Source organism: Carassius carassius, chromosome 5 (assembly GCF_963082965.1).
Source record: "Carassius carassius chromosome 5, fCarCar2.1, whole genome shotgun sequence".
In the NCBI taxonomy this organism is placed as follows: Eukaryota; Metazoa; Chordata; class Actinopteri; order Cypriniformes; family Cyprinidae; genus Carassius; species Carassius carassius.
Window position 1 is genome coordinate 24,796,125 of NC_081759.1, and position 26,335 is coordinate 24,822,459.

The 26,335-nt window shown below is 36.7% G+C and overlaps 1 protein-coding gene across 2 annotated transcripts; it reads right to left on the minus strand.

Moving 5' to 3' along the window:
• Window positions 1-18: 18 nt before the first annotated feature.
• On the minus strand, window positions 19-24,887 carry LOC132141047 (doublesex- and mab-3-related transcription factor 1-like). Of its 2 annotated transcripts, XM_059550204.1 has the most exons (5): window positions 24,542-24,882; window positions 23,803-23,980; window positions 21,342-21,499; window positions 14,287-14,422; window positions 19-1,404 (listed from the first exon to the last, which is right to left on the minus strand). In XM_059550204.1, exons 1-5 carry the CDS (start codon window positions 24,731-24,733, stop codon window positions 1,271-1,273), a joined length of 798 nt encoding a protein of 265 aa, XP_059406187.1. In that variant the 5' UTR covers window positions 24,734-24,882; the 3' UTR covers window positions 19-1,270. The 2 variants fall into 2 exon arrangements, with proteins under 2 accessions (XP_059406187.1, XP_059406188.1); XM_059550205.1 differs by lacking the exon at window positions 14,287-14,422 and having other exon boundaries at window positions 24,542-24,887.
• Window positions 24,888-26,335: the final 1,448 nt, after the last annotated feature.

A 26,335-nucleotide genomic window follows, 5' to 3' on the forward strand; every position in this document is an offset into this window, starting at 1 on the left:
ACACACAACCACTGCAAATTAGCTTTTTTATTGTTTTAGAATCATAACAATAATGAAAATATTTGTAACATCATAGTGTCAGTGAAAAAGAGCTCACCACATCATGAGCAAAATACAAGTATGTTAACACAAAACCAGCATCTGGAAAACAAATGAACAAATGAATCAAACTGTGAACTAACAATTGTACAAAAATCTCCAAATCAAAACCGTTTGACTGATTAATACAAGAATATACAGTATGCATATTCCTACAAGATTGTATATTCATTTTAAGAAAAGGGGTACTGAAGTCTCAGTTAGCAACTTATTAATACTGAGCTCTATGTAAGTGCAAAACAAATACAGATGCCAGCATCTTAAATGGCCCTCAACTATAACAAAAAATAAAATGTAAAAATTTGATTACACTAAGAAATGTCCAAAATGCATTTAACATGGATATGGCTCATTTCTATAGAATCAAAAAACTGAAAAATGCCATCATTTTTAGTTAAACATGCTGTAGTCAAAATATGTCTGCAACAAACCGAGCATAAAAGGATAGACAAAGGTTTGTGTCCCTCTTCTCCTTTACCATTTATTTGTGACTTGACTGAGGACACTATCTGTGCCAACACCATTAATATCAAGGGCACAGCTCCATATTATACAAAGAAAGCACAGAAGAGTACTGAACTTTAGCTGGATCCTGCATTGGAACACAGTAGATGCAAATCATCAAAAGTGAAATGATGTTCTTTAGTGATGGCCATAAATAAACAAGCCGTTCACTGTGAGATTGAAGCATAATTTAATAGTATCTCTTCTAACTCAACTCAATGGAGATGCTGGAGAAGAGCTCATATACTCTGCTTCCCGAAGGTCATGGGAAGAAGTTAGAATGTCCATTAGGCCAATGAGAGCAATACTGAGCGCAATAAATCGTTGTGCTCTGCTTTTTCTTTCGCTAGTGTAAAAGAGTGGAAACAAATCATTCTAATCATTAAAAACTGCAGCATTAAAAGTCAACAAACTGAAGCTATCAAAAAGTATGAAACATTAGCCAGCCTTGTAAACTGTACGTCTGATCCTTGATAAACTAAGAGTAAACCAACCCATGTCTATAAAAATCTTGAAAAGTTGAAAAACACAACAATGATCAACCTGATCAGTAGGAACTACAAACTGTTGAACGATAAGCTAGGGTTTGCTTTCAGAATCATAATACTTTGAGTTAAAATACAGAAACAATTCAATTAGATGGGAGATTGGTGCAGGTGAGGGTTTTTCATTTGGTTGGCCCCTCGATGATGGAGTCGACAGAGAAGGTTCCAGACTCGGAGCTGCTCTCACACTCCAGCCTGTTCTCAGCGTTGATCATTGAGCTGATGGACACTGTGTCTTGAGATCCATCAGAGAAAACTGAAATCAGATGGATCACAACACATAAATATTTTTTTTGTTAATCAGTGAAGACTTTTTGTGCAACAGCATAATCGGATTAAAGCATCTGTGATACATGAAACCTGAAGCACGCATGTAACATGAGCGTTTGGTTCCTGACATATTCACATTTACTGACAAAGTACAATGGTGCCATGGAGTATTTGGACACTTGAGCCTCACATAAAAATGTTTGAATGTCTTTGGATTAGAAACAAAATATCAAGCCAAGCAGCATTGATCTCAATGTTAAGGTATAAACAACAATAAACAATAGATCTGAAAATACACCTGGTCTTACTCTAGTGTGAACTTGAGGGCAAAGCTGCATTGATTTGATGGAAACTTTTTTTATTATTTAATTATTACAATTTAATGTATTTTAATATACTAAATAACGATGTATTACTGCGATGCAATACTCCTATACTCCTAATTGTTCAATAAACATTACACTAAACATTATAATGGAAAATAATTGTGCTGCTTAATATTTAGTGAAAAATGTTCTCAATTCTTCAACCAAAATAAAATTCAGAAGAACAGATTTTACTTTGAACAAAAATCTTTTATAGCATTGTTTAAGTCTTACTGTCACTTTTGAGCAATTTAATGCATCCATGCTGAATAAATGTATTAATTTCTTACATAAATATTAGTTTTCAAAAAGTTTGCTGCTAAACTGCTTTTAGATAATTACAAGCACTTCATACGTTTCAAAGGCTTTTATCAACAATTACATGACATTTATGCAAAGAGTCAGTATTTGCGGTGTTGGCCCTTCTTTTTCAGGACCTCTGCAATTCGACTGGGCAAGCTCTCAATCAACTTCTGGGCCAAATCCTGACTGATAGCAACCCATTCTTTCATAATCACTTCTTGGAGTTTGTCAGAATTAGTGGGTTTTTGTTTGTCCACCCGCCTCTTGAGGATTGACCACAAGTTCTCAATGGGATTAAGATCTGGGGAGTTTCCAGGCCATGGACCCAAAATTTCAACATTCTATTCCCCAAGCCACTTAGTTATCACTTTTGCCTTATGGCACGGTGCTCCATCGTGCTGGAAAATGCATTGTTCTTCACCAAACTGTTGTTGGATTGTTGGAAGAAGTTGCTGTTGGAGGGTGTTTTGGTACCATTCTTTATTCATGGCTGTGTTTTTGGGCAGAATTGTGAGCGAGCCCACTCCCTTGGATGAGAAGCAACCCCACACATGAATGGTGTCAGGATGCATGACACAGGACTGATGGTAGCGCTCACCTTTTCTTCTCCGGACAAGCCTTTTTCCAGATGCCCCAAACAATCGGAAAGGGGCTTCATCGGAGAATATGACTTTGCCCCAGTCCTCAGCAGTCCATTCACTATACTTTCTGCAGAAGATCAAGACGATCTGCCCTTCTTGACACCAGGCCATCTTCCAAATGTCTTCGCCTCACTGTGCATGCAGATGCGCTCACACCTGCCTCCAGCCATTCCTGAGCAAGCTCTGCACTGGTGGCACTCCGATCTCGCAGCTGAATCCTCTTTAGGAGACGATGCTGGTGCTTGCTGGACTTTCTTGGATGCCCTGAAGCCTTCTTTACAAGAATTGAACCTCTTCCCTTGATCGTCTTGATCCTATAAATGGTTGATTTAGGTGCAATCTTAGTAGCCACAATATCCTTGCATGTGAAGCCATTTTTATGCAACGCAATGATGGCTGCACACGTTTCTTTGCAGGTCACCATGGTTAACAATGGAAGAACAATGATTTCAAGCATCACCTTGCTTTTAACATGTCAAGTCTGCCATTCTAACCCAATCAGCCTGACATAATGATCTCCAGCCTTGTGCTCATCAACATTCTCACCCTGAGTAAACAAGACGATTACTGAAATGATCTCAGCAGGTCCTTTAATGACAGCAATGAAATGTAGTGCAAAGGTTTTTTTTGGGATTAAGTTAATTTTCATGGCAAAGAAGGACTATGCAATTCATCTGATCACATCTGATTCATAACATTCTGGAGTATAAGCAAATTGCTATTATAAAAACTAAAGCACAACTTTTCCAATTTCCAATTATTTTATTTATAGTAATATTTTACTAATATGTAATTCTCACAACTTTTGGCCACAACTATATATATATATATATATATATATATATATATATATATATATATATATATATATATATATATATATTAGTGTCCAAACATGTTGGGGACCATTGTATTTAAAAGCTACTTTTATCAACTTACCATTTTGAATTTTGCCAACAAACACTATCTGAACAAGCTGAATCTTTGAACAGAACACAATGTTAGTGTAGAAAGAGTAATGTTAAAGCACTTCTTATCTTGAGATTATCAGCTTCTCCAGTTAAACCAAACAGCAACAATTAACTGTTTGAGCAGTGCTGTCAGCTCTCCACATGACAAAGTAAAGACAGTGCTTTTATGAATCACACAATGCAGTGGCAGTTTGGCAAGTTTTGGCAAATACTAACTCACTCAAGCTGAAGATACGTGTACCAAAGAAGACAGCCTGCTGAGTGAGCACATGACTATTGAGCAAATATAGCAAATATAGAAGTCTGTACTGCCCTGACTTTCTCATGTGCGCACAACAAAAAACACCACCATATTGATGTAAATATGAAATATAAATACGCTCTCTGGCTGGCATTAAATAAACCCCAGTTTACACTGGATTATAACCATCTGCTTAAATAAATGACTTTATGTAAAACCGAAACACTAGCAGCTATAGTTCCCTATAAACACACATGGTGGTTTGTGCATTGAACCAGGTCACCGCTCTTCTCAATATACATATGATTCTAATACATTACAGTCTCTACCGAGTCCATCAAAGTTAAGAGTGTCAGGAGGGGCGACACGCAAATCCTGTTCATCTGCTTCCCTGACCTTCATCACCTGAGAAAAGGAGCATAAAGGATCTTACTGTGCCTCTCATCCCTTCCTGCCCTCCCTCTTTTTCATCTGCCTCTCCTCCTCTGCGCTGCTCTGGCGTGGAGGTAATTAAGGGGTGCTGGCCAAAAGGAGTAATTTTTCTCCTCATTAACTTCGTGATTGGTTTCAGGCTACAAACTTTGTGCTCCACCCGCAGTTTGTCACCAATTCCAAACTGGCCAATCGTTAATACTAATGTTTGTGTAGCTAAACTGCACCGGCACTCTGTAAAACAATAATACATGGAGTGAGAGGGAAAGAGGAGGGGCTGGAATTAGCCGTGGCTGTGTTAATTCTGAGGGAGTTCATCAGAGGGAAATCTATGGTGTAATTAAAGAGAAGATCTCGCGGGTGAGTGGCCAGGTCGTTTGTAGAGACGGTAAATCAGTTGTGGGGCTGTTTGGCAAGCGGACATGTTCTGTGTCATGGCTTCGTTGCCTTTGATTATCATTGCATTAGCGCTTAATATAAACTAATGTCAGACCGGCCATAAACACTCTGTTATATAGACAATCAGGCCTTTAAATATGCAGGTAAAACCAAATAATAATGAAACAAGTAAATGGATTTCCTTGACTTGTAAAATACAGCATACAGTATATTCATTATTGTATTATGACTCATAAAAAATATCTCTCAAACTAATTCATTTTTTCACACCATCCTGCTGAAAATAAATAAATAAATAAAAGAACCAGGCTAACTTAGGTGCTGGTCTTCCAGGCTGGTTTTTAGAGAGGTTTTAGGTACTTTACAGCTGGCTGCTTAGACCATTTTAAACCAGCCAGCTTAAACATAAGTGTTTCAGCAGGGCACATATCTCATAAGAATAACATTTATTATAAAAAGTTGCCAAACAAGACATTTCCTAAACATTGGCAGTAACACAAGAATTACCAAAAATCACACGTCTGTCAAGTCCAAAACAGTATTGAAACAAGAGAGGATTTACATTTCTGTATGCCCAAAAAGAGCTTATTCTCCCATCTGAACTTTTGCCCTATTTACCCTTGTTCGACTGACAATCTTAGATTTCCAAACTATTAAACAGTCTTTGTATAGTTTAACAAAAGAAAAAAAAAAAAAAAAAAAAAGAGCATGAAAAGGGGAGGGGAAACGGTGAAAGAAGCTCAATCATTTCTGGCAGTTTGGAAAAAGTGAACAAAAGCCCAGAAGTGAGAGAAGATGGTAATTCAGGGTTGATCTATTGTGGATAAGCTCTTTCCTTTCCTTTCTGCAACTCATATACTGCCAGCGCTAGGCCATGAGGGTCCAATAATGCCCGCACTTAGATAAACACACAGAGTTGCACAGAGATAACACACACAGGCGCTCACACACACACACACACACACACACACACACACACACACACTCAAACATGTATAAAGATGCACCCATACACACGTGCTTACATTTGATTAAAAATAAAAATAATAGTTCACAGTATCAGTCTTAAACACAGTTGTATCAGTATGAAAATCAGTCTAAACAGAGTTAAGATATTAGATTAAGATATTAAGATTAGATTAGATTAAGATATTAGCAGGTAGGTAGTTGCGATTTTAAAGCCATATCAGCTAACTAGGCCATTTTAAATTTTGTTAACCAATTACGTAACAGATGCATAAATGCAACATAATAAAATCAATTAAAATTACATAAGGTGTTTCAAATTCAAAAACAACTTCTAGATCTTTAAACAAGTTCTTAAGATAACTTACTATAGAAATAAATTCAGCTATTTGTATTAAGAGGCAAAGTTGTGTAACAAGACATTTAAGATAAAAGGGGGGCTGATATTAGAGACTTTATTTAACAATATTATTAGATATTGGATATTTAAATGAACATGCTCATTCATTCATACTTTTGCATTTTATGCTTAATTGTTTAATAACACTAAAAGTGGACTGTTAAATTTAATCTTTAGGCATTTATCTTGATCTTTCATACTGCACATAATCAAATATTATGATAAATATAAAATAACTTACTTTAGTTTTGTGTTTTATTTTCTTATTTTGACAAAATAGTATAGAAGTGTAATAGCAGTCATTTAGTGGTTATTAGCCATAAAGTTAGTTTTTCAGTGAGAACTGTAATATCAGTGCATCCCTATGCTACAGTATGTAACCATTTGCCATTCACGTGACACAAACTCCTAACCTTGCCTGGTGGACTTGGGTGTGCTTCATTTGGAAAACCACTTTGACAATAACCTAACAGACCAAACTCTGGCTGGCACCAAAAGCTATGAGCACTCTCAGAAACAAACACTCACATCTGTACGACATGACTTGACTGAAGATGTGCTGGAGGGAGATGGAGCTCCCTCAAGGAATGACATGCACGTCTCTCTCAATCATTAGAGTCGTGGCAGGACTTAATGGCGCAGAAAACACAGGCCTACAGCAAGGCGGCGGCACTTTAAACAGCTGCTGACTCCTCAAAGAGTGAAGAGCCGTGGCTGCTGCAGAGAGACGGATGTTGTTCTTGAGGTGGAGCTCTCACTCATAATCACATTGGCACTGGAGTTTGAAGCACTCAAGGGAGGTGAACGCCGAAGCATTTAACACTTAATGACAAACCCAGTACAAATAAAATTATAATTTATGTGTATATTTCAAAGGTCCTTCAGATTATTATTTTATTATTATAATAATTTTTTTTTACTGATGAACTGATCAGTGTGCACTGTGTATTAGATAATTTAACTCAGTAAAAAGAAAAAAAAAAGATCTATAGTACTATAATGAAATTCAACTAGATTTTGAAAGATAAAATGCGAGTGCTGTTGCTGTTTTTTTCGTGCAAAAGAAAATAACACTTCACGCAGATAAAAACAGAGATATCTATCATGTAAATATATCTTGTGTTAAATTTATTTATTAAAGAATCATGAAAAGAAAATGTTTTTTGAAAAAATACTAAGCAGCACATTCATGTAATTTTTCTTGAATAGAATACCAAATCGATTAATGAAAGATCATGTAACACTGAAGACTAGAGTTGGCTTCTGAAATTTCAGCTCACATGCGAGTACATCGGACACTTCAGTCCCCATTATAGGTCTATTAGAGATCTGCACGAGTGGCCTTCAACGTCTGACAGGAGGCATCATGCCAAGGTCAGAGGCTAATTAAACACATAAGCACCTCCAGACCTGTATTGTTCCCCAATCTGTCCCCAGACTCAAAGTGTCTCTGAGAGAATTGGCAGGCCCTCCTCCCTGTTAAATCACTGGCACTGATACAGCGCTCTGCCGTCCCTGTAAATGACCTGTCCGTCTCTCCCGGCCTGCGCTCTGTTCCGTCGAAACATTATGGATATACTATAATGACTTGAGACATGGGATCGATGATTTGAGGGATTTTGTGTCATTATCTTTAAAGGAGAGAAAATAATGACAAGTGCAGAATAAGCATTGCAGGCATCAGTTAGCACAGCTGGGAGGGAGACTGAAGCCCCCCTGGGTGAAATAAATGACTTAATAGATTCAGCTAAATTAACTTGTGGGTTAATTACACTCTGGGTTAAGGATGGATCTGACCATACTTAGAAAACATTCTGGTCAACAATGACTACCACAAAAAAACTAAATTTTAGAAATCTGTGCATAAAAGAATTATTTTATGTCCAATTCTCGCTATTGAACATGAATTATGCTAACATGAATTATGACTTTTGCCTCAAACTCCTAACTGTCTGCAGGTTAATAGTCAGCAAGGTAGTTTAGATTAAGTTGATGTATTTTTATTTCATGTTTAGGTAACTTTATAAGTACTAATAAACAGCCAATGTGTTAATAATAGGCATGCTAATAAGCAACTAGCTTAACTAGTGAGAACTGGTCCCTATACTAAAGTGTTACTAAAACCACTAGCAATGAAGACACAAAATATGCCTGCCTTTTAACAATTTAGACAAGGTTCAATAACTAAAGATTCCCATAAAATAAAGCTCTATGCAGCAACTATGACAGCATGTTTTCATTAAGTGGAGTAAAATAAAAAAATATTTTATTTGTTGATAAATACATCAAATAACTTCTAAAACATCCAGGAAATAAGCCAGTATTAAGTTATTTTCATTTGTAAGTTATTTCTAATATGGTGTCTGATTTATTATTATCAATGATGAAAACAGTATTTTTGTGAAAACCATAAAGGTTAAAAGAAAAGCACTTATTTGAAATAGAAATGTTTTGTATCATTATACTCTCAACTGTCAGTCTAAATCGAGCTAATGCATCTTTGCTGAAGGTCTTCAAAACAAGTCCTCATAAACTTTTAAAAACTAGTAGTGTAGGCTATATAAACAGATTCCAGGCTCTCTTTCACACAGACAGAGTGGTAAAGAGAGCAGAACCTTTAGCAGCAATCATTACCCATTTTATCTCCTCAGTGCCTCGGGCAAGTGTTAATGGAAATGTTGTACAACACATTACAACAGTGCTTGAGCCTGGAGCAGCCAATTACACTGGTATTTAACCAATCCATAGAGAGAAAAGTCTGAGCATTTAGCATCAGCACTGGAGAAGGGAAGACAGCATGACACGGAGGAGTTACTGACGGTGCGGTTAAATAACACTCCAGCCAGAGATTTTGCCTGCAGGCCACTCATTCAGCCTTTGATTTACTTGAATGGAACACGTCAGGCTTTAGAGATTCCTTTCAAATTGTTTGGAAAGCATTATGTGGGACATTAGCCATCCTTGTCATCTCTACTACTAACAAACTTATGGTCAAGATTACAAATGCTATCAAGTGCTTGCTTTGTTTTGTGAGTGTGTAGGTGGTGAAAAAGAGAAAACTTTTCTCCTACTGATCTGCAATAAAAAAATAAAACAAATAGCCAACATTACAATCATCCAACTGACATCATACAGCAATTAACCATCTTTCCTTTAAAATCAGCAATACATTTAGTGCATGCCACTTCTTCTGAACTCTTGCCCTTCTTATAACCATAGCCAGGTTAGTGAAACTGTGTAACAACCAAATAAAGGGACACATGTAACAGCACTTAACCCTGAGAGCACAGGCTGTGCCAGAGTTAAATGCATGTTCCAAAGAGAAATAATGCAAACAGGATGGATTAAATATAAAAAAAAAAAAAAAAAAAAAATTCTCCACGGCTTCTCTATCAGATGAAACGTTACACCTCTTCCTGCTCAAGCTCTACCTCTCAATTGTGCTTGAAGCTTGCAGAGAATCATTATTGCACTTTGTTATTTTGCATCGAAAGAGAATGAATGAGCTCTTTGATGGCTCCTAGGAGATTTTGTCTTTTCCTGGAACTTTTAATGGGGGGTCTAACACTTCTGAAAACAATATCACATATTCTGACTTAGAAGACTGACATGTATTAAATTTGTGGTTTGTAAACGGCATCAGACTGATCAATATATGTCACAAGCATATTAAATATGATTTCCACAAGTATCGATGTGACTTGAATGTGTAATTAGTTACCGGCAAATAAGTATTTGTATTCAAAAAAAAGCGTTACTGATTGACAGCAACAAAAAAAATTTGAATCTCTAAGAAAAAAGTACTGACGTATGAGATGATAATGCCATGGCATTATTTAAAATGTTCAATGGTCTTGAATGAGCATTATGCTATATCTAAAGGGTTCTAGAAGGTATTTCAAAGAATAGCATGGCATTAGCTTGATACAAGCTAAATAAAACACTATTACCCATAGTGCCATGTAAAAAAAAAAAGGTATTTTAAGGTGATGTAGTTGCATATGTTAAATGTATTTACTGTAGTACTGTAACCAAATAAACCTTAATTTCAGCTGACAATAATTTAATTAATATTAATCAATACTTGTGCAATTACACTGTAAAAACATCAACTAAAAAAAAGTGTAACTAAAGAATGCAATAATGCATTGCTTTTGCAATTCAATATGAAAGCCACATACAATATAATCTTTAAATATGGTTGTTTACAAACAAAAAATGTCCCTGTCCTCTCTCTCTAAAGCTATAAACTTTGCCCAGCCTGCAAACAAAACTAACTTTGAATCCTCCAATAATAAACAACAGAAAGAAAAAACAGAGCATGAGAGAAAATGGTAAAACCCATAGACTGTCTCGTATAACACTGAAATTCCTACATAACTCACAGCAGGCACATCATATCACGGGCTGGGCGGCTGCCGCGGGTGGGGGCGGATGCAGGCGGAGGTAAGGCTGCCCTGGCGGGTGATGGAGTGCAGTGTCACCTCCGGCCCAGGCAATTTATGGCGGCGCGCTGCTGACGAGCTTCCAGCAGTAAAGAGCACACAGGGGCGTATTTCACAGCGAGCTGAGCTTTATGAAGAACACTTCGACGCCCCGGCAGGCCGCCGCTCGTGACGGATGGAGAAAGACGCATGACAAGCTTCATCATTGTTTGTAAATCTTAACTTGTTCCCGCTCACTAACCCCAGAGGCAATTTTCCAGAGACAGCTGTGGGGGCCGCTCAGAAAGGACAGCGTCGCACTCCTGAAGGTTATTTGGCCTCATATTTGGCCAACTGATTACCCCAGTGCTAGGGAAAATAAATGCACATCGCACAAGCACTGGAGGCACAGATAGAGTGCAGAGGACTCGAGAGACAAGTCATCTGAAAACCACACTGCACTGTATCTCACTGTAATGTTACTTTAAAAATAATGAAACTCAAATTCTTGTGATTTACTGAGTTACCTCTTTTTAAATATCTCCTAACAGAACAAAGGTTATATAGAACACAATAGTGTTGTCAAAAGACCTGGTACTTCGGTACCAAGTCGGTACTAAAAAAATGTAAATGTGACGGTACCAGGTTTCTTTAAGTACCGGTGGTACAGAGGCCCCGCTCATCCCGGTTCTTGACGCACACATCGCTATGATTTCCGCGAAGCAGAAAGCGCAGACGGAATCTCAAAATCCAGTCATGATAATGAAACTTACATTTTAATATAGACAATCACGGAATTTATCAAAGTTAGCATAAATTAATCAAATCAAATCTCCGTATGGACCATTCTTTAAATGTTAAGCCGCAAAAGATGGTTGAAATATGAATCCTGCATGTTCTGCGCGTCTCTGTGTGAATGAATGAATGGCAGAGACGTGCGGGTTTGTTTACTACATAGACTGAGCGTGAAACTTGCAGTAATTTCATAATCTGCCGTCTCAATGAGGACATAAATACATAAACTACATCACCAGAACTGTTCTGAGTCACTTCACAAGCATTTTACCGTTTCTTCTGAGTAAAGACTTAATTTAAAACTTAATTTTTTAAAGAAATAAATCACACAATTTTTTACAAAATTACACAATTACACAATGTTTAAAATTTAAATGTTTAAATTTCATTAATTAAAAGACAAATTAAATTTGCGTGAAACTTGTTTACTGTTTTTCATAATTATATTACTTGAAGAAAAACTTTAAACAATTGTAAATAAGTATAAAGAATGTTATTGGTTGTATTTTTAGTGATAAAATGTTTTTTTTTTTTTTTTTTAGAATATTTTCGTGTTTTGCTTTGGTACCGAAATTGGTACCGAGAACCATGGATTTTCACTGGTATCGGTACCAAATACTGAAATTTTGGTACAGTGACAACACTAGAACACAACAATTATGGGAACAATATCCAGAGTGAGACAGCTAATCAGGTCTGACTGTAAAAGTTGTTGATATGGCATTAAAAATACCATGAGATGTTTAGGGATCTGACCAAAGAGGGAGTGCAGACTTCATGTAGAGGATCAAACTCAGGTCACTATTGCCTGGATGGTCACTCAGTGTCATCCAGCCATCTTCACCAATCAAAGGATTGGAAAAGGATGTTAAAAATTATTAGCACCATTTCATTCACCAAAATAAATAAATAAATAAAAATGTCTGTTTATGCTGACAAAAGATTTATTAGAGTCTCCAAATTTTTAAGATAATCCTGATCTGGGAGACCCAGTTCAAGAAATATAGCTACATGCATTATACAGGTTAATCTACTGTGTGAAAAAAATAAAAAGTGTGATAAAGACAACAGATGTTGCTCACGCAAAGAAATAAGTGGCTTTTATGATGTCATTGTACCGAAACAAATAATTAAAATATTATCTGGAAAATATTTAGTTTGCATTGTTAACATATTCCTATTTACCATTAGGGCAATATCAGATGTATTAAAAACCTGAAAACACAAATTTTCATATTTCAGTTTATACTTATTTGTATATGGATATTTACTTTTAATGTTATAGGGCTGTCAATAGAAAAGAAAACTGTATAGAAAGCAGAATTAAATAATTATTGCTAAACTCTTTGTGTGTTAAAATGACTGGACATATACTGTTAGGGATGTAATGATTCACTCTACTCACGATGCGATTCACAATGATTTCACAATATGATTTTTTTTAACAATTTTGTAACAAAATAGGTTTAAGGCAAATAATAAATTTAAAGATATCCCTTTATTATTACTCAGACAAAATGCTGCAAATAACAAAACAAAATGTAAAACATAGGCCTAAATATTACAAATAAAATCAATCTCTTATAAACAAAATAAGGCTTTGCCTGTGCTCTGTCCATACATTTAACCACTGCATTGGTTAACAGTATGGCGCTTCATATATGCCACATGAACAGTTTTTGATTTAAGGGTTAATTCACCCAAAGATGAAAATTCTGTCATTAATTACTCACTCTCTTGTCGTTCCAATGCCGTAAGACCTTCATTCATCTTTGGAACACAAATTAAGATATTTTTAGTAAATCTAAGAGCTTTCTGACCCTCTATAGACAGCAAGGGTCCTACCACGGTCAAGGGACAGAAACGCTGCGAGTACTTAACAATAAATTAAGTATGCTGTAAGTACGTTAAAATAGTCATGCCACAGCCATGTGACATCAGTGGTTCAACCTTAATTTTGCAAAGAAATAAAAATTACTTTATTAAATTTATTCTCTCTGCCATCATCATGCATGTTCTGCACACTAATTTAATATGCATTATACAAAGGCATGATGAAAATAAAACTCTTCTTAAGACTGAAGAAATACATTTATATAATCTCCCACCCACAACTTTATCGCGATTAGTTTAACATCTCAACCGGCATTTAAGGTTTGATATTTAACCGACATTTATTAGATCTTAACTCATTAACTTTGACATTGCTAAAACAATGGTAACAATTCATAACTCCGAGTCCCTAGTGGATCTCCAGAACCCAAAAACCCAGCATTAGGGTACTGTATAAAGGTATAGGAAACAAATAATAGACCGCAAACTCCTCACTGGGCTCAGAGCAAGTTTGTTTTGGAGATGGGACCAACCAGCTTGGAGTCTTTTGCGTATAATGGAACATAACACCCATAATAGTGGGGGTGACAGACACCCTCATGTTGAAACCACTGGAAATCAGCATGTAGAAATCATTAACAGCCAGGGCAGGTGGCAAGCTTGGAGGTATACGGGAATGGTGGATCACAGAAAGACCATAATCATACTAAAACGTCATTCAACACTTTTTTTTGGTTCAAAATGGTGCACAGTACGCCATTACGGTTTACAAAATCTACAAATAATTTTAAACAGTGTCATTTTAAATTGTATAGCTTTACCAAGTGAAAGGTACAGGAAAAATATGAAAAAATAATTTATGATTTCTATGTTCTAAGACTGAAGCGCTTAGCACATGGTACTTGTCTCTTTAAATCTGAAGTCACCAGAACAAATGACTCTCATAAAAGTTTTACCTTTGAATTTATTTATTTTTATCAATTTTACAGTGCCCTTGACTCGGAGTATGAACCTCCCTCAGATGTACTTGCTCACACTGTTGATAATCTCTGGATAAAAGTTTATGGCCCTAAGAGCATGTGTGTGTGTGGGACTGACCTGCTGCTTTGGGTTCAGGGCAGGTGATGGGTGGCACACATGCAGTTGTGCCGAGCCCCTGACTCAGGTAAGATGAATAGTAGGAGTGTGTTCTGTACTGGGGGGACACGTTATGGCGACCATTTCCATTGGGCATCTGATTCAAAGGGATGTGATTTTGGGAGAGGTGGAGGGAAAAAAAAGGACAAGTTAACGCAACACAAAGAATCTCTTCCTATGAACTCAACAGTCAAGAATAATAATAATTAAAAAAAAGAATCACATTTTGAAAGTGCAATTTTCTAATTTGTAAATCATATCAATATGCAAGGCTCAGCATACCGCGAGGTTTTAATACAGCTTGTCTAATTTCTTCTCTTCAATAAAATAATAAAAAATAATTTAGATTAACTAGTGACAATGAATGAAGCGATGAATGCTGAGCAATATGAATGCAACAAAGATTTTGTGAGACAGTTCACTTTGCTTCTTTAGTAAAAAAAAGAAAGAAAAAAAAGAAATACACTACTGTTCAAAGTTTGGGGTCAGTGTTTTTTTTTTTTTTAAAGAAATATTTTTATTCTGCAAGGATGCACTAAAATGTTGGTCCAGCTATTTTTCATGTACATTGCAAAATATTAATACTATACAGTGGCTTTACCAATAAGTCTTAATTGAAAGGCTGAACATCCTTCAGAGGCTTTATTGAGCTTTAATATATTTATATGTAATTGGTCAATCTTCTCATCCTCATACAGTCCCTGTTTGAAACAGAAGACATACTTAATCGTATAACTGGACACAGGTGTATGGCACCTCAACAGTGATGATCCTAAACCGGGTCTTGAGTTCTTTCTGTACACTGCATGATGCATGTATCAAGTGTTTCATTGCTTCAGTAAAACAGTCTGTACATTCTAGACGTATAAACCTCTAGTCCGAGAAGGAGAAAAAATGGCCAGTATGCGTTATGGTTGACTCCTGCCTAGATTGCTTTATTTCTCTTTTTCCTTTTTCAAAATAAGCTGCAACAAACTGCTCTGGCAAGTTTTCTTCCCTCTTGCTAGAACTTTAAAATAAGCTGTCTACTTGACGGCACAGAGGCCTTAGGGTGTTTTCAATTTCACTTTTATGGAATTTGATTTCTGTCACCCAGTAATATGTCACCATTTACTGTCCACCCCATCAACTCCTGACAGGTTTATAAACTGTTATTTAAACAACGTCAGCCTCTTGTATTGCCTATGACAAATATAATACAAACTGAACTGAATTTTTTCAACAGTACCCCACCAATACATATATAAAAAAATAAAATGGGGGGGGGGGGGGGGTGCACAAAATATGTGCCCAAATGTTTGTTATGCTACTCAACTATTTCCTGCCTTTTCTATGCCACTCTTAACCTACCATAACCCTTATATCAAAATAAGTCCAAGTGGAATAAAATTCATGCATCATTCAAAGTCATTCCCTGTGATTCCGATCTCTATCTCAGGTATGAGCGTATCTAGGCAAAATCTGGTAACACTGCATAGTGCTTGCTTAGTACAGCTTCAGCAGTTTAAAAGCGCATTATGATTACCAATTCATGTAATAAAAAACTGCCCACAGAAATGACCAGGCCTGGTAGAGTTGTGCTACCTCTGCTGTTGGATCCAGAGCAGCCTCATTAATATGGGCTGGCTGGAGTCCTTTACCTCCCTGAGTGAGCTCTTATCTGGCACCATCAGCTGTCTGGATCCTCTACGCAACCCTCATATTTTCATTCTCCACCTGCAGTGCAGCGGAGCCCCACTCGCTGGAGGTGGGAGAGGGCGGGAGATGAACACACTAAGATAAAAGCCAGATGAGCTCCTCACTCTATCTCTCCCTTATCAAATGAACCCTAATAAAGAGAAGAAGCTATGATGGAAAGTTTCATGGAACAAGTTGTGATTTTGTAAACATAAGATAGAATACATCATAATCAACATCCTACCAAAAACTATGAAGTTTCTGGATAACAAAACAGCCTGATGGAAAGAGAAATCCTTCTTAAGTGATGCAACCTAAATCACAATAATATCTTTCTTACAGATTCATGGTTCTTGCAGAAACAAAGACCTCATGCTTCATGCTTCTATTGACTACCAGATTTTTCATGATAACATCTATTTTTTAAATTATATTGTATGAGTTTTTCAATCATGGACATCACAAATTTCCTTGAAGTAATTCCATTTGACGAGAACCTGAAATTCTGTAACCTTCAAATCCAAATATCTAATAATCTAATACAAGTGAATTACATTGTCTTTGATTTGATAAACAAACTAATGAAAAAATTTTTTTTAAACAGCTCCTTTACTTTTTAATGACATTTTTATGAAACTACTGAAGCTAAACTACCATAACGTACTTAAACTATTTAAGAATTTGAGCCTTTACATGGGAGATTTTTTTCTTCTGCTACAACAACTTTTTGCAATTTTAATGCTCCACAAAAAAAGGCAAAATTAATTTTGGTTACACTTTATTTTAAGGTGTCCTTGTTACAGTGTAAATATACATTTAATTACCGAGTAATATTAATTAACTACATGTATTTACTATATGGTTAGGGTTAGGATTTGGTCTAGGGTTACTTGCATGTAATTATGCATAATTCATTGTTATTATAATAGTAAGTGCAAGTAACACATATAACAAGGACACCTTAAAATAAAGGAGTTACCTGAAATTTAATTCAGTAATGAGAAACATTTAGAAATTAAAAGCTGCGCAACCAGCCATTTTTTTTTAAAATGTATTTTTAATCATAAAATAATGACGGTCACACAAATAAAACTTGCTGAAGTTAAATACATTAACTTGTTTTGTTTTTTTTCAAAAGCTAAAAACAAAGCTAGACAACAACAAAAAACGAAGACAACAGTTTTCTATAAAACACCAAAAGAATCATAGCATATTTCCTACATTCATCTTTCAAATGGTCAAATTCTGGCAATGGGAGATCATAATTAAAGCTGAAGAGCTGTATCTTCATATGAGCAATATCATTAACCTTTGCTATTCAAACCCTGGGACGCACTAATAAGATGGAGGCGGTGACCCTGGAGCAATATGTCGCCATCAGGGTCCCAACTGCACAAATATGCTAAAATATGGCCCCATCACTGACTTAACACTCAGGAATGACTCCCTGGAGAAATATAGATTTAATTTACTTCACACTTGAGTAGATCAGATTTGATACAATGAGGATACTTTGCCATATAAATCAGAGTCTGTATACACAGGGTGATCTCCATATGAAAATCATATGTCATGGTATGAAGACTCTTTGTAATGTCAGTGGGTGATGGGAGATTAATAAAGGCTTGTAAAACTGTTGCAATGCAATGATGGTATATCAAAGTTGAACGGTCCATGACTTTGATGATGCCCTCAATTTCATGCTGCCCAGTTTGATATCTTCTTACAGTCATCTTCAAACTTGTGCAGCATGGTCTGATGCAGACAACATCCACACTGGAGAGCTGCTGCCAGGACAGATTAATGTGCTTGGACTCAGAATTGCATGGTTTGCATCTGACTCTGAGAGAAACTGATGATTATTTTGCAGTACAGTACATCTGATTATACACTGGTGTAAATCTTTAACCATACACTTAAAATATGTTAATGTCTCTATCATCACAAACTGAAACCCCTACCCACTTATTCTGCAGCTAATTTGTGACGCTGACCCCATAAACCATTTGTACAAAAGATTAGATTTCCTTGCTATATATATATATATATATATATATATATATATATATATATATATATATATATATATATATATATATACACACACACACACACACACACACACACACACACATAAATACATACATAGATACAGACATTCATACACACACACATATATATTACACACATGTGCTGGTCATATAATTAGAATATCATCAAAAAGTTGATTTATTTCACTAATTCCATTCAAAAAGTGAAACTTGTATACTATATTCATTCATTACACACAGACTGATATATTTCAAATTTTTATTTCTTTTAATTTTGATGATTATAACTGACAACTAAGGAAAATCCCAAATTCAGTATCTCAGAAAATTAGAATATTTTAAAAAGGTTCAATATTGAAGACACCTGGTGCCACACTCTAATCAGTTAATTAACTCAAAACACCTGCAAAGGCCTTTAAATGGTCTCTCAGTCTAGTTCTGTAGGCTACACAATCATGGGGAAGACTGCTGACTTGACAGTTGTCCAAAAGACTACCATTGACACCTTGCACAAGGAGGACAAGACACAAATGGTCATTGCAAAAGAGGCCGACTGTTCACAGAGCTCTGTGTCCAAGCACATTAAAGCCCCTTTCACGCTGCACGTTGGACGCGGACAATTGCCGGAACATTGCCAGGTCGCCTTCTGTGTGAAAGCAAACACGTCCCGGGATTGATGCCGGGTCGGGGACCTAGTAACATTGCCGGGTTTAGTCCCGGAACGAGCTCTGTGTGAACAAAAGAAAGAACTAATGCAGTGTTGTAGTGATGACGCACGTTATCGTGTGACTCTTTTACCAGGTGTTTTGAAGGCAGATCAATGTCTGCGACAAAAAAATATGAGCAAACTGTAACTAAGCAGAGATCAGTTAGTTCCTCACTTTCCACACTGACGCTGAGATCATTCGCCAGCTTAAGTGAAAGTTAACGTGCCTAGCGTTTTCGACTTGTACATTACACGTCACGCCCTGATGTCACGTCTCTTTACGGGACCTTTACGGGTTGTATGTGAACTCACACACATATTCCGGGTAATCAATGGCAGTGTGAAAGTGCAAAATCTAGCGACCCGGGAAAAATTGCCAGGACACATCACCTGTGTATTTGCCGGAATTGCAGTGTGGAAAGGGGCTTTATAGACAGGCGAAGGGAAGGAAAAGATGTGGTCGAAAAAAAGTGTACAAGCAATTGGGATAACCGCACCCTGGAGAGGATTGTGAAACAAAACCCATTCAAAAATGTGGGGGAGATTCACAAAGAGTAGACTGCAGCTGGAGTCAGTGCTTCAAGAACCACTACGCACAGATGTATGTAAGACATGGGTTTCAGCTGTCAGATTCCTTGTGTCAAGCCACTCTTGAACAACAGACAGCATCAGAAGCATCTAAAGACAAAAAGGACTGGACTGCTGCCGAGTGGTCCAAAGTTATGTTCTCAGATGAAAGTAAATTTTGCTTTGGAAATCAGGGTCCTAGAGTCTGGAGGAAGAGAGGAGAGGCACACAATCCATTGTTGCTTGAGGTCCAGTGTAAAGTTTCCACAATCAGTGATTGTTCGGGGTGCCATGTCATCTGCTGGTGTTGGTCAACTGTGTTTTCTGAGGTCCAAGGTCAACGCAGCCATATACCAGCGAGTTTTAGAGCACTTCATGCTTCCTGCTGCTGACCAACTTTATGGAGATGTAGATTTAATTTTACAACAGGACTTGACACATTGCCAAAGCTACCAGTACCTGGTTTAAGGACCATGGTATCCCTGTTCTTAATTGCCCAGCAAACTCGCCTGACCTTAACCCCATAGAAAATCTATGGGGTATTGTGAAGAGAAAGATGCGATATACTAGACCCAAGAATGCAGAAGAGCTGAATGCCACTATCAGAGCAACCTGGGCTCTCATAACACCTGAGCAGTGCCACAGACTGATCGACTCCATGCCATGCTGCATTGCTGCAGTAATTCAGGCAAAAGGAGCCCCAACTGAGTATTGAGTGCTGTACATAATCATATTTTTCATGTTCATACTTTTCAGTTTGCCAAGATTTCTAAAAATCCTTTCTTTGTATTGGTCTTAAATAATATTCGCAAGCTAGTTTTAAAAGAATATTTTACTGCCTGAAGAGTGAGAGAGTGTCAATGCCTTATCAGCATGATGAGAAACCTAAAATGTCATTTTCGTAGATTTTTTTTTTAAATATCATAGCAAACTAACAGAAACATATATAACTGATATTATAAAGCAATAACAGTCCAAATAATTAAAAGCAGCGAATATTTAGACTTTGCTATATCAGTCCTCTTGTGATAGTTAGCTATACAACAAGGATAAGGGTTAAAAAACCTCCAATGACAGAATTAGTTGCGGTTCCGGCTGAGGGGAGCGGAGAAATGTAAACATCATGTAAGAGGTGTAGCGTGCATGAAAGCCCCACACCTTCCTGCTGTGTTTGGCCAGTGGCATGGAACGATGGCACAGGTATTATCACTGTACACCGAGGACAGAAGCTCACTATGGCCTGCCAACTTCAACAAGCCAGACGGGTCCAATGACAGCGGCCCCTATCAACACTGCTGCAACACACTTAATCACCTTATTACCATGGCCTGGGCTACATGGGACACAGACTGGGTGAGTGTGGAGGTGTGTGCACCATGCTGGCGTTCACACGGATGTTTTCTAGAGTGCTAGTGTGGGGTACTGTATGTCTGAAAGGTTGGTTTGAAGATACTATATAGAAGGGGACTGAGTTTGGGGTCAGTAGATTAATTCAAAATAAAATGTAAATCATTTTTGGAAGTATTAAAAAAAAAAAAAAAAAAAAAAAATCTTTGTCATGAACAGTTCTTGTTACTTTTACCACAAAACAACTCATTTTATAGTTAAAAAGTACCACAGCTAACGTGTAAGAAATAATATTTAAGAAATCTAAATTATAAAACAGTATGAACCATACTTTTTTCATCTAATGTAATGCCAGAACTATAAGATATGTGACTTTTAGCAGGAGAAAGGCAATGTTATTTTCAGTGCATAATTCTGATACTAAAAAAATTAATTGAAGTAATGCATCACATGTGTAAAAACTATAAACATTTACAAGCACTGTAAAGTTCAAAAGGGCCTAGGGATTTTACAAATATCAGGTTTACTACTACTATTACTATTATTATTATTGCACCTAATGTGTGTATTAAAGTGGTAGTTCACCCAAAAAAATAAAATATAACATTAATTTAAAAACTGAAAAGGGGTACTTAATTGCACTTGACATGAGGAGCATGTCCATTCACCTGGTATTGCTGGTAGTTGTACAGGTTGCTATAGTAGGATGAGTATGGTGTGGGCTGGTAGAGGTTGTAATAGGAGGCATCCACCATCAGGTCAGACGTGCCGTCGATGTGCCCTCTGCTGGTCACTGCAGGACTTACAGCCAGCATTGAACGGCTCCCTGAAACATTGGACAATTGGTGAAAATGAGAGCTCTTCTCTGGCAAACTCATCAGCTTTAGTCTTATGCCTTAAAATGAGAAGACATATTTAACAATGTGCGAAATTGTAAATTATATAGGTTATATTATGCCAGCTATACAAATTAATAAACAGACCTTTGCTAGAAATATGACAAAAAAAAAAAACACTAGAATATGAAAATAACTTTCACTGGAGTCTGATCACACTGCAAAATACCCTAATGTTCTTCATTAGTATTTTTGTCTTGTTTTCCAGTGCAAATGTCTACAATTACTTACATTAAGATAAAGATACATTTACTAGAGAAGTAAAGTGACAAAAATAAGAAGTCTTGTTTTATAAGGAATTGATCAATATAATTTTGACTAAACCAAGAACAGAAATCGACCTAATTTTAATTTAATTTTACCCAATAGACAGTAGATAGTTTTTGTTTGAAGCATAAACTAAAAGCATTCACTTTGTTCATATTCTCTGAAAACAAATCTCATCTATTTTGCATTTCCAAGGCATAAAACATGTTATATGGTCAACAAATGCAAAACGCTTTAGTGTTTTAAGTGAAAGTTATAGCAGATTCACAGTAATATAAGAAGTTACTTTGTGTATTACAGATGGCTCAGCATGTGTGTTATGCAATGTCACTTTATCTCTGACGACAATAACTGAAAACCTCCAGTAACTCCTGTTTCATCTGTAAGCAACCAAAGAGGCAGCTGAGAACAATTACAGAGCATATGTAGCCTTGACCTGTCCTGATAGCCAAACTCCTTCTTCAGTGCTATCAGAGCACCAGGAACAGGATGTCTCTCATGTTCATTGAACACAACAGTCCTCCGTGGATATGGTCTGGCATGGCACAATGGCCATCTATGCTGACAGCCTCCCCTCCCCTCATATGAGCATGGAGGTGCACCTCACTGACACTGACTGTACAGATATTCTGAGGAGGGCAGCAGAATGGAGAATCATGGGACGGGTACAAGATGTCCATGGTCACGGATCCTTTAGTTTTTTTCTCTGCCACTCACACAGTCATGGACAGTTCAGGAGGTCAAGAAGAGGTGCTTATCTCTTCATTTTCTCATGGTCAAGCAACAAAGACCTGATTCACAGAAACTTCCCACAACAAGTTGAGCTAAGGTTTTATTTTAATAAAAGAGGGTGTAAATTGATGGACAAATAATGAGCATGAAAAAATACTGAAGGTCACTGTAATGAAACACCTGATGCTATGCAAGGACATATCACACACAGTAAAACAAAAGCTTATTTATTCCACAATAAGGGGAAGTACACATTTTTTTATCTTTATCAGGCATTTATGATAACATAATTTGATGAAATTTATTTCAAAAGAAAACTCAGAATTCTAAATAAAAAGTATGCTAAGGTTAGCATTTTTTTTTTTTGCTTCAGTTAATATCACAGGGTTAATTTTCTTTTAAAATTATAGCTAATTTGGGTACCTTTTATCTACAAAAATCGAATTAATATTTATATTATATAAATAATAGTAGATAAAAGCCATCTTACACAACATATCTGTAATTAAAATGTATTACACGCTATTTATTGGCTTTTCAGTAGAAACCTTTATCAAAGTTATTAAAAAATGTATAGAAAAATGTTTCAGCAAATAGATATTAATTAATTGAACAATGAAATTAAGTTCCATAAAATCACAACATATACTATACAGCTGTTCCATAAAGTTCCATAAAATCACAACATATACTATAGCTATACTATACAAACTTTACATGCACCTAGTAATCTAAAAAATGTTAATAATTTTAACAAAATAATATTGCATGTGTTTCTTTAGTTCTGTCCTCAAAAGACATAATAGAATGGATGTTTACATAGCCCACAAGACAAAATAATTGAATTCATAAAAATGACCCAGTTCAATGGTTTAAATATGCTGGAGTGTCCCTATTGTTTTGTAAAAAATAATAAACATTTTGCAGATTCTGCAAGGCGTACATAAAATTGTGACACAGCTGTAACCAGTGACAACTTGTTTTCCCAAGCTGACATTCATGAAAGAAGCCCTTACAGTTAACATTTCAATCTGTCTTGGTAATAGTTGACTCTTGCCAAAATGTCTGACTTGTTACCCAATTAATTAACCTAAATTAATTTCTAAATAATGTTTTCACTGTTTATTTGAAACAAATATAGTGTAAACATCCAGTTCTAGTGAAAATACACGTGTATGTAACTGGATGTTTGAGTCAACTGTGTTTTTTAATCAAATGAATGCGGTTTCCTCACCTTGGTTGGTGGGAGAGGCTGTAGCACTGCTGGAGGTGGGCGACGGCGGTTCTGAGGTGATATTAAACACATCATCACCAGATGCTTCGTTTTTCACCATAGTGTCTGGATCGGACAGGTTAACAGGACTGCAAATGCCCAGCTCTTCCTCCTGGGCCTGCTGCCTCCGTAACGCCACCTACGTTACCACGACAAACAGTCACCTCAAGGCCTCAAACGCCCGAGTCACTTCACTCTCTACTTAATAAAAGTACCACGAGGCATTTATAATATGTTTACACCTAAATAAATAAAATAAATAAATTAAATCGAATAAAATGGATGTTTTTCTACCGTCAGCCTTATTTCTGAGAAGAAAAAAAATCTCGCCAAGGCGCCAAACTGCAGCTAGCTGAAAAACAATGTAACTAGCTACAAAACGTTACTATGATTGTAAACAATTTATCCTTATTATTGTAGCAAACAATCCAAATATTTGTAAACTAGACTGTAAACATGGCTAAAACATACGGTAGTATTCTTTAAGTAAAACAATTAATTTAAAAACAAAAGGGTAGGCAAGGTATGAAACATGAAGTAGTTTTACTTTAAAATTTATAAACCAGTAACTTTAAGCTAAACAGTGAAATTATAGCCCAAAAGAGCGGGAGATACAATGAACGTTGAATAAACAAATAAATAAAATAAAAAGAGACTAGCTGGAGTCGCATCCCGTCGAGGGTGGCTAGCGTAACGTTACCTGGGCTGCCATGACCCGCTGTCTTTCAGCGATCAGTCTGCATTTCTGACACTGGCAGTCTCTCCAGTTGCAGAAGCGTTTGTGGCCCTTCAGCGGGGACACGAAGCCGTGGTTCCTGCAGCGAGAACACTTCGGCATACGAGACGGTTTCCTGACAGACAGCGAGCCGTTATTCTGCTCTTCCTCGCTCATGATGATGATGATAACGGTGATAACGATGCTGCTGCTGCTTAGAATGCGTCACGCCAGCCGACTGTAAAGCGCTTATAAAGGCAGGGCAGAGCTCTGAGGTTTGATACTCAAGTTTGGCGCGAGGAACCTGTGCATTCCAGCGCTCGTGGGAGATGATGTCCAGTTTCTCCCACTGAGACTAAGTGACTGCCAAACTGTCTCATGAAATCATGCTTCAAAAGACACACACACAAAGAATGAGAGCATAAAGGGTGTTTATATTTTAGAATAGGATTTTTGTAATAAGTGAAAGGGTGTCAGATTTGATATGGGCTCCAGTCAGTTGTTGGCATTTAGGTATCAAAAGTGACGCAAAGAAGAAAAAAAATGCCGGGATTCATACGTGATTATTTACACATAAATAAACAGCAATATATAAGTTCTATGGGCCAAAATAAATTATGATAATTTTTTTATTATTATTATTTTATAGTCAACATTTTCTGTATCTTATCAGGTTTATATACACAAGTACTTTTGGGAAGATATATATATATGGGCGAAAATCTCATCTAAATGTTGGGGGGGGGGGGGGGGGGGGGGATAAACATAACATTTCTCACGAGCAAGTTTTGAAAGGGACACCAATAAAATAGGCAAAATTGTACTTAAGGATACGTGTACAGAGAAGAAAGCCTTACTATTGCATGGAGATTCATTATCCTTCTCAAAGTTTCTTTCTGGTTCAGTGAAAAAATTGACTAAATTGACCAAAACATTCTTCAAAACATTTTTTTTTTGCAATGTTTTTGAAGTTGTTTACACAATCAAGCCACCAAAATACAATGGAATTTGAACTTAACATCAACTTTTATTTATTTATATAGCACATTTAATAGCAATTTTATTGCTTCACAGTTATAATTAAAACATGCATATATAAAAACATTTGCCATGCCTAGCAAAATGAAGGCATACACCCTCACACAACTGTACAGTCGTGGCCAAAAGTTTTGAGAATTACATAAATATTGGAAATTGGAAAAGTTGCTGCTTAAGTTTTTATAATAGCAATTTGCATATAATCCAGAATGTTAGGAAGAGTGATCAGATGAATTGCCTAGTCCTTCTTTGCCATGAAAATTAACTTAATCCCAAAGAAACCTTTCCACTGCATTTCATTGCTGTCATTAAAGGACCTGCTGAGATCATTTCAGTAATCGTCTTGTTTACTCAGGGTGAGAATGTTGATGAGCACAAGGCTGGAGATCATTATGTCAGGCTGATTGGGTTAGAATGGCAGACTTGACATGTTAAAAGCAGGGTGATGCTTGAAATCATTGTTCTTCCATTGTTAACCATGGTGACCTGCAAAGAAACGTGTGCAGCCATCATTGCGTTGCATAAAAATGGCTTCACAGGCAAGGATATTGTGGCTACTAAGATTGCACCTAAATCAACCATTTATAGGATCATCAAGAACTTCAAGGAAAGAGGTCCAATTCTTGTAAAGAAGGCTTCAGGGCGTCCAAGAAAATCCAGCAAGCGCCAGGATCGTCTCCTAAAGAGGATTCAGCTGCGGGATCGGAGTGCCACCAGTGCAGAGCTTGCTCAGGAATGGCT

What these genes read in the sequence shown, in the direction of transcription:
- LOC132141047 (XM_059550204.1), bottom strand. Translation starts at nt 24,733, where the DNA reads ATGAGCGAGGAAGAGCAGAATAACGGCTCGCTGTCTGTCAGGAAACCG. An exon ending in AGCGGGTCATGGCAGCCCAG is followed by an intron (nt 23,981 to 24,541) that starts GTAACGTTACGC and finishes GTGGTAACGTAG; the next exon opens with GTGGCGTTACGGAGGCAGCA. An exon ending in ACAACTACCAGCAATACCAG is followed by an intron (nt 14,423 to 21,341) that starts GTGAATGGACAT and finishes CCTTTGAATCAG; the next exon opens with ATGCCCAATGGAAATGGTCG.